The 14131-nt window shown below is 49.3% G+C and overlaps 1 protein-coding gene across 3 annotated transcripts in view; it reads right to left on the reverse strand.

The window, feature by feature from the left end:
• LOC116957799 (phosphatase and actin regulator 1-like) overlaps nucleotides 1-14131 on the reverse strand; it is a 151597-nt gene that overhangs the window by 37314 nt on the left and 100152 nt on the right. For all 3 annotated transcript variants that reach the window (XM_076073851.1, XM_032980171.2, XM_076073852.1), the window contains 3 exons: nucleotides 9556-9636; nucleotides 2216-2368; nucleotides 470-718 (listed from right to left, as the gene is read on the reverse strand). In XM_076073851.1, the coding sequence (XP_075929966.1) occupies nucleotides 470-718; nucleotides 2216-2368; nucleotides 9556-9636 (483 nt within the window). The remainder of the gene's footprint in view (nucleotides 1-469; nucleotides 719-2215; nucleotides 2369-9555; nucleotides 9637-14131) is intronic.

Genomic DNA, 14131 nt, shown 5'->3' on the forward strand with positions numbered 1-14131 from the left:
GCTCGTGAATGTGCAGAGAGAACATCCGATACCTCCCTGCACAGGAGCCTCGTCGGTTAGATCATGTCGTGTAATTCTGTTCTACAATTCTGTTGTATAATTCTGTTGTATAATTCTGTTCTACAATTCTGTTGTATAATTCTGTTGTATAATTCTGTTCTACAATTCTGTTGTATATTTATGTTGTACAATTATGTTCTACAATTCTGTTCTCTAATTATGTTATACAATTCTACGACATTTCTTTAGAGCCAGGTGAGAACCCCCCCCCCCCCCCCCCGCAGAATGAGCCATCGACAGGATCACCCTTCATCGGCGGTGACAACTCCCTCCCGCGGCAAAGACAGCGGCGCAGCCAAACACCCGTCGCTGCAACCGTACCCTCGCCAGCCCTCGCCAGCCCCGCGCTGACCCAGCGAGCCGGCGAGCTACGGTTGGGGACGGCGCTCGCCCAGCGGCGGGAACTCACCTGCGCTTGCGGCGGCGGCCGTCTTGGCGCCGCCGCCGCCGCCGCCACTGCCGGCGGCGGCGGCGGCGGCCGAGGGCTTCGGGGGAAGGGCCGGCGGCTGCTTGGCCGGGCAGCCGCTACCGGCCTCCTTGGTCGGGTGTGCCGCGTCGGCCGCCGCCTCCGGCGCCTGGCCCGCCGACCTCCTGGGCTGCGCGGGCGACGCGGGCTGCGCCTGCTCGTCTGATTGGCTCCCGCTAGCGTCCTTGGTTTCTGTGGGATGGGTCGGGGACCGTTATTATCGGACGAGCTTTTGGGGGGGGGAGGGGGGGCGGGGGGGGAAGAGATGGCCAGAGAGAGAGTCCAGAGTGGAGTGGTGCGAGGGAAGAAGGGGAGAGAGAGAAGTGTTTTGACCTGCAGTGTGGTGGGTGGGTTGTTTTGATCAGGAGTATGGTGTTTGCGTGAGTAGGTGAGTGGGTGGGTGGGTGACGGAGTGGTAGTGCAGCGGTTAGTGCGCTGCGCTACTAACCCACTCGTGGCCAACCCGAGTGATGATTATCTGAACCGGTTCTTGGCCTCTCCTAGGTTGACTCAGCCTCAAATGAGTACCTGGTGCGATGTGAAAACATCGCCACTGGGGAGGCAAAGGCGGTCGGGCGTGATGCTGCCCACCCACCCCCTCGTGTGCCGTGCCGGCCTTCATAGGTGCTCGCTAACAGCACTTGCCCAAACAGTCTGTTAAGGCTATAGAGGGGATCTTTGTCTTTGCATCGATACCCAGTGAAACAAGCGACGCTGCCCAATGTTGGCACGTGCTTGTAACTGTTGGACCCAACGTTGGCGCAACGTTCCAAGTCGACTGGTTCCGTGCACGTCTTGTGGGTGGGTGAGTGAGTGCATGAGCGTGTTGTAATCAGCAGTGTTGGTGGTGGTTGTACACAGTTCGATGGATGAGTCGCAGCAGTCAGCGTCTGCTAGAGACTGAGTCTTCAACACCGGTGGAGGAATCAACAAAAGTTAAGTTCACGAGAAAAGGAACCGCGGTGGTTGCAATATCTATATATAATTATAAAAAAAATTCTTCAGATTATTTATACTGGAGGAATCCGATGAGCTATAAAGCTCTTTTTGTCACAGATGTCCAGGAGGGGCGGGTAAGAATGTTACAAGAACAAACAGTGTGCGTGTGTGCCGTGAGTGAATCAGGAGGGAATGCTGTAATAATTTTTGTCCGGGAATGCCTGGTTGAGAGTAGAGGACATCGCTTTTCCACTCGACCCTGCTACAGTGGAATTGTTCCTCAAACTGATACATTTAATTCTCAGAGCTGGAATTTAGCCAAACTAAGATGGTGCTATACGAGACTTCAGAAGGAATCCTCCGAGCATTTATTTGGATTGCAGGAGGAATCCGAGGAGCTCTGAAGCTCTTTTTCACAGGTCTCTCCAATATGGGCTGGTCAGCAAGTTACAACAGCGACCGTGTGACACAACTACAAAGATCTACCCAAAGGATTTTATTTTCATCTTCCAGGCAAAGCACATGTAAATTTCGATTTGAAGCTCTCGTGACTGCAGGGATTCATATTATTGGTTCGTCAGAAAGACAGCGCTCCAATGAACACTGTGAACACTGTTCAGTATGGCTGCTTGCGCTGTGGCCGAAACGTCGTGAGAATTTTATTTTATTAATGTTTGATTTTTTATTATTTTATTATTTCCCTTCTACGTGACTTTACCGAAAGAACCAAGAATATGGAAGCACGTGTACCTTTGCTTTTATCTTGGTCCGCACTTGTGGAATCCGATTGGTCATGCTCAGGAGTCTCCGCCCCTTCCTGTGCCTCTGCCTCTTGATTGGCCGCTCCAGGAGTCCCATGATCCTCTTCCTCGGAGGTTTCGGATGGTGACGGCGTCTGGTCGTCTGGCACCGGGGGAAGACGCAAACAAGTCGGTCAGCAGAGTGGCGGGATGACGTGCGGGCACTCCCACCTATTCCAAAGATGCCTTCACAGCATGGAAGAGTAGGCCAAATACCCACGAGATGGACCCTCGAGAGCAGTGGTTCTCAACCGGATGTACGCGGCCCGCCCTTGGGGTACACATGGCAATGTCTCAGGGGGGGGTACGTCAGGTGATTTATAAATGCGTGAAATTATATAATACAAGAGTCACTGGTAAATAATCATGCATGAATCTGCACAACTTAAATAACTACGATAAAATGTAGATCCATATGGTACAAAAGACCTTTCTAAACTCATTGATCGTTCGCAATATGGTTTCCAAGAGTAACCAGCGAGCACGAACAAATTGCGCAATGCGTGCAAGAGCGTCCGTCGAAATTCTTTCATTCGCTTGGCAGTTACCGGCTAGTTAGGATATGCCTCACAAAGTGGACAATCGGTGAAAATACTGACGTTCATTTTTGGTACATTTATTTCTCAGAACCATGTTGGGCGCAGGCAAGCGGCTGTAACTCGGTTGAAAGAACAATTCAACAAGGGGGGTTAAGAGCAGCAGCCAAACAAAGTTGAGAACAGCCGTTGTTTCACGCTCCCTCTCGTGCAGGATCATCTGCCAATAGCGGCATGAGTGACAGAGTTGCAGAGCCGCACCTTTAACGTGTAAGGAATAGCCATGATATTATAATTGACAAAGTACTTTATTTTATTTAATAACAGTAAATACTTAACACTACTGAAACGACCACTATTTTTATTTTATTTTACCAGTTAAGGCTCACTGAGATATGTAGATCTTTTTCAGAAGCGACCTGTTCACAAATGACAGCTCAAACAAGTGGCCAACAATGTGGAAATTTATGGCAGCCAAATGCTCTGAACGCGTGTTTCTTAGTGAGGAGGGAAAAACCGGAGGATCCGGTGAAAAATCCACGCGACCACGGTGAGAACATTCAAACTCCAAATATACAGCAGGCGTCAGGGTCGGGGTCGAACCCACGACCTCCTGCATACCAGGCACATCAGCTTATTGGCACGCATACATACAATAAGTTCCCTGGGTTGCGGAAGATCCGACTTACGGAAATCCGACTTTACAGAAATTCTTCCATAAATCATGTTTGAAAAAAACAAATCTATACGCGGAATGTTTGTGCGTTAGTTACAGTGAGGGAAAAAAGTATTTGATCCCCTGCTGATTTTGTACGTTTGCCCACTGACAAATAAATGATCAGTCTATAATTTTAATGGTAGGTTGATTTGAACAGTGAGAGACAGAATAACAACAAAATCCAGAAAAACGCATGTCAAAAATGTTATAAATTGATTTGCATTTTAATGAGGGAAATAAATATTTGACCTCTCAATCGGAAAGATTTCTGGCTCCCAGGTGTCTTTTATACAGGTAACGAGCTGAGATTAGGAGCACACTATTAAAGGGAGTGCTCCTAATATCAGCGTGTTACCTGTATAAAAGACACCTGTCCACAGAAGCAATCAATCAGATTCCAAACGCTCCACCATGGCCAAGACCAAAGAGCTCTCCAAGGATGTCAGGGACAATATTGTAGACCTACACAAGACTGGAATGGGCTACAAGACCATTGCCAAGCAGCTTGGTGAGAAGGTGACAACAGTTGGTGCGATTATTCGCAAATGGAAGAAACACAAAAGAACTGTCAATCTCCCTCAGCCTGGGGCTCCATGCAAGATCTCACCTCGTGGAGTTGCAATGATCATGAGAACGGTGAGGAATCAGCCCAGAACTACACGGGAGGATCTTATCAATGATCTCAAGGCAGCTGGGACCATAGTAACCAAGAAAACAATTGGTAACACACTACACCGTGAAGGACTGAAATCCTGCAGCGCCCGCAAGGTCCCCCTGCTCAAGAAAGCACATATACATGCCCTTCTGAAGTTTGCCAATGAACATCTGAATGATTCAGAGGACAACTGGGTGAAAGTGTTGTGGTCAGATGAGACCAAAATGAAGCTCTTTGGCATCAACTCAATTCGCCGTGTTTGGAGGAGGAATGCTGCCTATGACCCCAAGAACACCATCCCCATCGTCAAACATGGAGGTGCAAATATAATGCTTTGGGGGTGTTTTTCTGCTCAGGGGACAGGACAACTTCACCGCATCAAAGGGACGATGGACGGGGCCATGTATCGTCAAATCTTGGGTGAGAACCTTCCCTCAGCCAGGGCATTGAAAATGGGTCGTGGATGGGTATTCCAGCATGACAATGACCAAAACACACGGCCAAGGCAACAAAGGAGTGGCTCAAGAAGAAGCACATTAAGGTCCTGGAGTGGCCTAGCCAGTCTCCAGACCTTAATCCCATAGAAAATCTATGGAGGGAGCTGAAGGTTCGAGTTGCCAAACGTCAGCATCGAAACCTGGAGAAGACCTGCAAAGAGGAGTGGGACAAAATCCCTCCTGAGATGTGTGCAAACCTGGTGGCCAACTACAAGAAACGTCTGACCTCTGTGATTGCCAACAAGGGTTTTGCCACCAAGTACTAAGCGATGTTTTGCAGAGGGGTCAAATACTCATTTCCCTCATTAAAATGAAAATCAATTTATAAAATTGTTGACATGCGTTTTTCTGGATTTTTTTGTTGTTATTCATGTCTCTCACTGTTCAAATAAACCTACCATTAAAATTATAGACTGATCATTTCTTTCTTTGTCAGTGGGCAAACGTACAAAAAATCAGCAGGGGCATCAAATACTTTTTTTCCCCTCACTGTACCTATGTGCAAGTAGTGCAGCACGGTTTAGGTTGCGGATGAATACCACGGAGCGAGGCGTGAGATGGGCCACTTCACGCCTCGCTCCGCCAGAACGCCGCCTTCACCGGGCCCGCGTTTCACTGGATTCAGCTTTAATGGGATTTTTCGTAGAATTACGTAATTCTTTTTTTCCTTTTAGTAGCATTACATAATTGTTTGTTTTCTATGCTCAGAACTTTTTCCCCCCTCACGTTTCTATTGCTAGTTTTCTTAATTTTAAGTGTATTTAACGAGTTACTTACTGTGTGTACTTTATTTAACACAATTACACTTCAGTTGCTTATGGTCTCAGCATACAGCGAATGGAGAAGTCGAAGCCTTGCCTAATGCACAGTAAAGGAAAATTCCGAAGTGGCTGCCTTCTGTTAACAATTAATATAAAAATGTTTCGTGGTATTCATAAACAACTGGATACAGCATATGTTCCATTAGTTTAATAATTGGGGGAGTGTTCAGGTAGATATTCGATGAAATTAAAGAATCATAGCAAGTGCAGAGCGTATGTACAGCGGTACGGTACAGGTCGCGATAGAAAACAGACGATAGCGCCATACAGGACTGAGAGAAAACGGTAGGGGAGGCACAACTTTCTGGCTATGGGATTTTATCGTTGATTTTGTGGGGGAAATGTTCAGTTTCCAACACACGGAAAATTCGGGTTATGGGATCGTTCTCGGGAACCTAACCCTTCCGTCACCCGGGGACTCGCTGTATATTCTCCCTTAGCTGATAACAACCCAGTGCTGGGCATTGGCCACTCCAAATCCCTTCCTCTTCACAGTGGCTATGAGATGTTAACTACCTCGCCTGGGATACAGGAGGTCGTGGGTGCGACCCCGACCCTGACGCCTGCTGCTGTATATTTGGAGTTTGCGGTGTGTCTCTCTCCCCATGGTCGCGTGGATTTTTATCCGGGTCCTCCGGTTTTTCCCTCCACATTTAGAAACGTGGAGTGGGCCTTACCTGGTAAAATAAAAAAGAATAGTTTAGTTTCACCATCTCTTGCTACCGCCATCCAATGCGCTCCTCCGTATCTTCTCAACTCGTCCCCCACCATCTCATTTCTTGTCTCCCTCTCCATTCCCGTCTCTCTATTGGCCTCCTTTCCCTCGTTATCCGCGCACATTTGTCATCTAATGTCCATGCCTAACCTAATTTCAGCTCTTTTGCATTTGGTGAATTATGTATGCTGAACTTCTTTCACACCCTGTACATAGCCAACCATGCTAAACGGCGGTGCGGAGGAAGGACAACAAACTAAACACACAAAGCAGTTCTAAAGAAATTAGTTTTCAATGTATATTTAAAAGTACATAGCTCCAGTGACTTCCTATATATCGGAAGGAAGGGGATTCCAGACGGCCGCAGAAGTGCATCTGAAAGCGCGCGCAATGCGGTGACCATCTTTGTTCGATGGCCAGCCAAAAGCCCCCCTGCCAGGGTAACATCTGTTACCCTGGCAGGGGGGCTTGAGAATCTAAAGCAGGGTAACATCTGTTACCCTGCTTTCAATTCTCAAGTCTTCACTTCTCATTTTGTCCCTCGGTACGTGACGTGAAGGCCACCGAAAAGCCGCGGCAAGGGGCACGGGCACGTCAGCCGAGCGGCCGCACGCACTGCAGCTGCCGAGAGGCGTATTCGCCTGACGCCTCATCGCCAGCTGCCCCTGGGATCTCTTGAGAGCCCGCGTGCGATCTGAAGATGGGTGCACTCGAGTCACGGGGGTCACGATGACGGGAATCCTCCCAATTGCAGCGGAAATTCTTTCAGAAGAGATGCTTGAACCGAGACGCCCTGACACGGGATGCCGGTATCCCGACGGTAAATTGCGTTATGCCGGGTCGCACGCACATGAAACGAGGCTCTACGCCGAAGCCAACGAGCGGCCGAGAATCACGATGAGCCCGTGAGCCCGCGAGTCGTGGGAGATGGAGAGAGAGAGACACGGCTCGCAAGGTGGCAGCACCTTTACCGCGTGCGGTCGCAAGACGACAAATCGTCGTTCTAAAAATAGCCTTTGCCGACAAGTGTTCTTCTGCTGGCTCTGACAAAAGGGATTTCAAGAGGCAACAAAGGTGCGTTGTACACAAATCAAAATCCTCGTGACAAGTGTTTATATTCACTCTAAAGGGTGCACGGTGACTTCATAGATCTCTCCTGGACACACGTACACGCTGGGTTTGGGATGAGTTTGCATGGAATCTTCCAGATTCTGAATATTCAGATGTTGTGGGGACAAAACTTGATTTCTTTGGGGGGTTTTTGGTTCAAGTAACATTCATGGTTAAATTCAAAACATTGTGGGCGATGTTTTAATCGCTCAACGTTTAAATCAATTGGTAATTTGACTAATTTTGCGTTTTAATGTCTTTGGATTCACTCGTTACTTTTGAGTATTCAAACATTCACATATGGATCTGAATGTGTTTGTTTTTAAAGGACAATGCTGTTTATGTTTTCAGGACATCCTCGATGAGCCTTAACCCCCGGGAGTAGACATTAAATGCATATTCCCTGTGTGTGTACACACATGTCTGTTGCATTGAGCAGTAGTGTAGTGGTTAGTGTACTGCGCAATGAACGTGGTGGCCCGAGTTTCACTCCCAGCCACGACCAATAACAGCGGCAGCGAATATATGAACCGGTCCTAGGCCTGCCCTAGGTCGACTCAGCCTTAAATTAGTATCTGATCTGGTGTGTAAATACAAGTAATGGGGAGGCAAAGGCGGCCAGGTGTGGGTTCAGGCCATGCCATGGCCTCGTGTGCCGTGGCGGCCTAAAAAAGCCCACACGAGCAGCACTTGCCCCAACAGTCTGCTAAGGCTATAGGGGGGATCTTTGTATATTTTTGCTGGTGAATGGAACAAGCGGGGGGCAGGAGCGGACCGCTGCACATTGTCGGCTTTGGAGTGCCGTGGTGGTGAGATGTTCAACTCCCTCGCACCGGTATGCAGAATGTACATACTGTATGTAATGTACATACATTATGTATGTTGATTAACTGACCTGAAACAGGAGGAGGATTTCTCCACAATTCTGTTTGTCGCGTGATGAGGCTGGTTGTTGTTGTTGTAATTACCGGCGAAATATCACGGTAGTCGAACTGTAAATGTTGTAGTGGGTTTACCCTCCAACACACAACCAGTGTGCTGAATTCATAACTAATTGCCACGTTTTGTTTACGTTACAAACCTTACTAATTAGCTGCGTCGGGTGGTGGCGGGTTTGACGACACATTCATATTTACACAATCTAACCCCAAAAAAAACTCTGTTATGGGTGGTATGCAGGAGGTTGTGGGTTCGATCCCGACCCTTACGCCTGCATATTTGGAGTTTGCACCTTTCTCTCTCTCTCCCCGTGTTGGCGTGGATTTTCCTCCAGGCCCTCCAGTTTTTTTTCCCCTGCGCATTTAGAATCGACATCCACGTGTTCAGAGTATCTGCTGCGATCAAATTTTTTTCACGCGATGACGAGTCACTTCGTTGGGCTATCACTAGCGACAGCCAGGTCGCTTCTGAAAAACAGCTATACAGCTCAGTGGGGGGCTTGAAATACAAAAAAAAATCGTTTCAGTTTTTTTTTGGGCTTCGGTCACGTAAAACCCGACGCTACCCGGTAAGGAACGAGAACGACGGGCGGATGACACGGCACGGCGTGGCGCCGGGCGCATCCCACGCCCCCCAGCCGCAGCAACGCTCCCACCGCCTGCTCACGTTCACGACCTTCAGAGCGGCGGTGCTTTTTTTTTTTGGTCGTTTGACAAACGCGTCACGGTCACGTCCCGGCTGCCCCGCTGCTCCTCGAGAGTTATTTTCACGAGGTTGCCAGGGGAATGTCCTTCCCGAATGCTCGCAGTCAGCACGGCGACCGTCATGAACGGCGGTGCTGCGAGTGTTTGGCTGCCTGCAAATTTCCACGCGATAAGCCGCCACGTTGAGCCATCATTTTTGTCACTTGTGAAAGAGCTTCTCATCTCGCTCCCATGATTTCATTCCAAGTCTCCCTCTCCATCCCCTTCCTTGTATCGGCCTCAATTCCCTCGTTAATCTCACATAGCCTTCCTCTGATGTCCATGCCCAACTTGATTTAATTATTTTTTTTCACTTGCTGAATTATGTACTGAATGTATGTACGCTGGGCTTCTTTTCGCACCGTACGTAGCCAACCGTGCTAATCGGAGGTGCGGGCGTGAGTGGGTGAGTGTGTGTGTGGGTGAGTGGGTGGGTGAGTGTGTGTGTACGTACGTTGAACTTCTTTTGCACCGTACGTAGGGGCGATTATTGCCTTTACGTGCGATCCCAATTTGAGTTATTTTGCGTGGTAATTTGCTGTGGAGGCACTCTCACCTGTCTCGGCTAGCTCCTTCAAGACTCCTTTTCGAATCAGCTCCTCTCTGCTCGCACGGCTCGAAATCTTCTTCTCGAGAACTGCAAAATTTAAAAGGCAATCGGCAAGTTACATTTCATCATCAGCATCGTGTAACGGGGTCGTGGTCAATCCACTGCCGGATGAAGGGCCTGCACGTGCCGCCGACGGCGGCGTCTCCCGCACGACCCCCCGCAAAACTCGCCTAGCGCAGTGAACATTCGAAAATGTTAAATGAACAATGGGACGGTTGACGTTCACCCTCCCAGCAGCTTACAATGTTTTTTTTCCCGGCAAGCGGAGTAGGTTGACGGGGGGGGTAAAAAACCCAACAATCTTTATTAAAGATATGTTTTATCCCGTCGCTGCGACGGGAAAAGACATCGCGCTCGCCGTAAGGGAACGCCGCCGTCTCTGTACTTGCTTTCCTCCGTCCGGTGGCGAGCGGCTCGCAATCGGAAGGTCGCAAGTTCAATCCTGGTTGTGGATTGGCTCGAAACTAAAGTGGAAACTATTTTATTTACCAGGGGTACAGCAGTCGCGCCAAATCAAGGTTGAGAACCACTGATAATCCGCTCCCCCTCGTGCAGGATCTTCTGCCAGCAGTGGCGTGAGCGACTTAATTGCAGGGTTGCACATTTACCTTGTGTGGAATAGCTCTACGATCGATTATAATTGACAAATAATTTAAAAAAAAATAATGAAAAATAACGAATTTGCTTAACACTACGAAAACTATATTCTTTTGTTCTTTCGGTGAAGTCACGTAGAAGGGAAACAATAAAAATGTTCTTGCTGTGGCTTCTCACACCTGATGATGATTGCTTGTGTTGCAGTCGAAACGTCGTGAGAATTTTATATTTTTATTATTTTATTGTTTCCCTTCCACGTGACTTTACCGAAAGAACCAAACATATGAATCCCTGCAGTCACGAAAGCTTGAAATCAAAACTACTAAAACTATCACTATTTTTTTTATTGTACCCACTGAGCTATGCTGATTTTTTAAGAGGTGACCAGGCCACACATGACAGCCCATCGAAGTGGCTTGACATATGTGGGACTTTATAGCAGCCAAATCACCTAAATGTGGAGGACAAAACTGGAGGGCCCGGAGAAAAATCCAAGTGACCCGCCACAGGAAGAGAGACACGCAAACTCCAAATATACAACAGGTGTTGTCAGGGTCTGAGTCGAACCCACTACCTCCTGCATAACAGGCGAGGGAGATAACATCGCCACCGCAGTGCCCCATTATCCCCCTGTCCGAGGTCGATAAAACAAGTGCCACTTAAATTTTGATTTAAAGCTTTCGTGACTGCAGTAATTCATATTCTTAGCTCTTTCGGTAAAGTCACCACGTTGAAGGGAAACAATAAAATAAGAAAATATATATAAAACAATAAAAAAAAATTATTTTATTGTTTCCCTTCAACGTGACTTTACCGAAAGAGCTAAGAATCAGTGCCACTTAGTGGACAGACTCAACTCCTCAATACAAATGCAGAATACTCCACCCCCTTGCTCGGGCCTGTGAGCAGGCGTTCAGCGCCGCCCCAACGCTCATCTCAGCAGGAAATCTCCTCGACTCCTTCGACGTAATACCTTGGCGACATTTGTCGCCGTTCGCACACACACAAACAAACACACACACACAGCCATCTCACGATGCGCTGCAGCCGCGATACAAATTGCGATACGCTTGACACTGCTGCGGCAGTTGATACCGTCCACGCGGACCTCGGGGGAAATCAATTCGTTGGCGCCGTTGCTTGAAAGAGAAAAAAAAAAAGAGTGCTCATTTAAAAAAATATATATATTCCGATGAAACTCTTCTTGAACAAAAAAAAATTAAAGGTGATAGCAATTTGGCCGTTAGATCCGGGGCATTCGCAAGTTGGCGGAGAGACCCGTGCAGCCTGGCGGGTAAGCCCTTGCGGTGTCTCGCCTTCAGCACCCGCAGGACGTAGCGCGCCGCCCGGTTTACATCTCCCCCACCGCCACCACATCGCGACACTGCGCCAATAAATTGCAATCTAAGGGGCGGCCCGGGTGACGCAGTGCTAACACCCGTGCCTCACAGCGGGAAGGGCTCTGGATTCGATTCCAAACTCGGCCGCATCTCTGTCTGGAGTTTGCAGGTTCTCCCCCTGTTCCGCGTGTGTTTCTTCCAGGTTCTCTGGCGTCCTCCTATAGCTCTGTGGGACATTTTCCACGGGCCCTGCGGACCACTGGTGAGCCATGGATCTACCGGCCGGAAACCACCGTCGTTGAGTATCCACAACCCTGGCACATGCACGTCTTAATCGAGCCCGGTCACCTTCACAGAGCTCGACGCAAGCAAATGCCGTGGAATTCAACGAGATGCTTTCCTGCTGAAGTAGAGCAGACCTTCATCCGAGAAAGGTCACTGCGGTGTGACGAATCTCACAATGGAAATGCTCCGGAGCTCAGTTAAACAGGCTTCAATGCAACGGGGAGGATCTTCTCTCGCAAGGGCTCTTTATTATCCAGGCTGGCGCAGGCGTGCCGAGGCCCCTCGTCCAGCGGTGGATTTACAGAAAGGCGCTACAGATGGTCCGTGTGCACAATGCAAATCGGATGAGACTCAAGAGAGATGTTTTTGCAGATTTTCGCTTTCCAGTGTCCGAGCTACGAGCTCTGCATTCAGATCACATGCGCGGGCCACATAAAATACATTTCATTTGGGCAAATCCAACGCGAGCGGGCGTGGTGGGGCGGGGGGGGACAGAATGGAATCTACCGATAAAAATGCCGCACCCTGCATGAGCGAATGAGCTCTCTCTCTCTCGTTACGGCTTCCAACAGCAACACAACTGCGCCGCGATCGTGGCATCAGTTGGTCCTTCATGTATCAATATTCGCCGAGTCGCTGGGAGACCGGAGTAGTTGGCACGTGACCAGCAGTAGCCACGGCCCGTGGCAAGAGGCACATTGGGCGTGGTGTGCCGGCAAGCGGAAATATATTCTGGGTCACCGACCCGGCTGAAATTAAATCCGTGGGATTGTTCGATTCTGCGGCTCTCGTGCGGAAAACAGAAGCGGCCCGGCCGGCCGGGCAGACGGCAGGGAGGCTGCCCCGGTGCTCTCTCCAGCCCAGAACTCTCACAACCCACCGCCCCGGGCGTACGGCAGCTCTGCTGCCGTACGGCCCTCCGATGAGCTTTCAAGTCGTGCCGCGCGGTTCGCTGTTGTCCGGCGCGATGTCCGACGTTCGAGGTCCACGTGCCGGCGGCTTCTTCGGTTACAAGCTCCCGGCACGTCGTGGAGAGGAACATTCCCGGCACGTCACGTGGATGGAAACTTTCGGGCACGGGAGTCCAAACACAACGCGACGGCAAGTCGTGAGAACCCTCGCCTCCCATGTTTGGCTTTCACAGAATTGGCCTGTGGAGAGTGCGCACAGTCTCTGTCGGGGCGCACCATCCGCACCCCCAACCCCTTGCGACCGCCTGCCACGGAGGTACCGCCAGGTCAGGCTTCGCGGCCGCCGGAGCGCCCTGGGTAATTCCCCCCCCCGTAAAATGGAAAATCAAATTGTTTATTTATCACGAGCTGGGAGCCCAGTAAAACAAACGCCTCTTTTTCTCCGCAGAGGCAGACACCTCAATTGAATTGGGGGGGGGGGGGGGGAACAAAATGTGCCGCAAAATAGAACGGGCACCTGATCATTAACAGTCGCGGGCAAAAAATAAAAAAAACACGTGTGGGAATGTATACTGTGCAATGGTTAGTCATTCTCTGTCCACTGCTGGATGTAGGCCTCCTTCGAGTCATCGCCAATACTCGTGGTGCTGCGACGTTGCAAACCTTAATAAAATAAATTAAAACAGCGTACGGCAGTACCCTCTGCAGGAAAGCAATCCTAGCAGCCTCCAAAGTGTTTGGTTGGGAGGGCCACTGGACAGAGCAACGGCGATCGTCAATATTTATTATTACGTTTTGGTTTCCCAGGAAAGCCTCGTCGAGTCTCACGACTCTCCGTCAGGAGGGTCCTGCCAGGTTTTCACAGCCACCGGGGGCGATAGTTGCCATCTATGATCCCGAACGCGTAATTTGCGGAGTATTTTTTTTTACTTGCACCAGGGTAGCCGGCACAGTATGGCCTGCTCTGGCGAAATGATATCAAGGTATGTTTAAAGCCCCTTGTGAGGGAAGCAGAGTTATAACAACCAACGAAGTTACAACAACCAACGATAATAAATACGATCGGAGTGCCAATTAATGGAAAGGTAAGCAAATCCCTAAATATACGTAATGTAGATAAAGTATATGAGTTCAAATGGCATGAGTACACCAATTCCCAAGCTTGGGCAAGGCAGCAAAACAACAGCAAGAACAGTTCCAGACCACACCAAGACAACAAAGCACAGTCAGTTCCTCAATATAATTGTGCATTGAAGGTTGTTGTGACCTGCAGTGTGGTGAGAGGGTGACTGAGTGGATGGGTGAGTGAGTTGGTGTGACCTACAGTGTGGTGAGTGGGTGACTGAGTGAGTGAGTTGTTGTGACCTGCAGTGTGGTGAGTGAGTGAGT

This window comes from Petromyzon marinus, chromosome 43 (assembly GCF_048934315.1).
Source record: "Petromyzon marinus isolate PM22_M1 ecotype Great Lakes invasive population chromosome 43, UKy_Petmar_22M1.pri1.0, whole genome shotgun sequence".
NCBI lineage: Eukaryota > Metazoa > Chordata > Hyperoartia > Petromyzontiformes > Petromyzontidae > Petromyzon > Petromyzon marinus.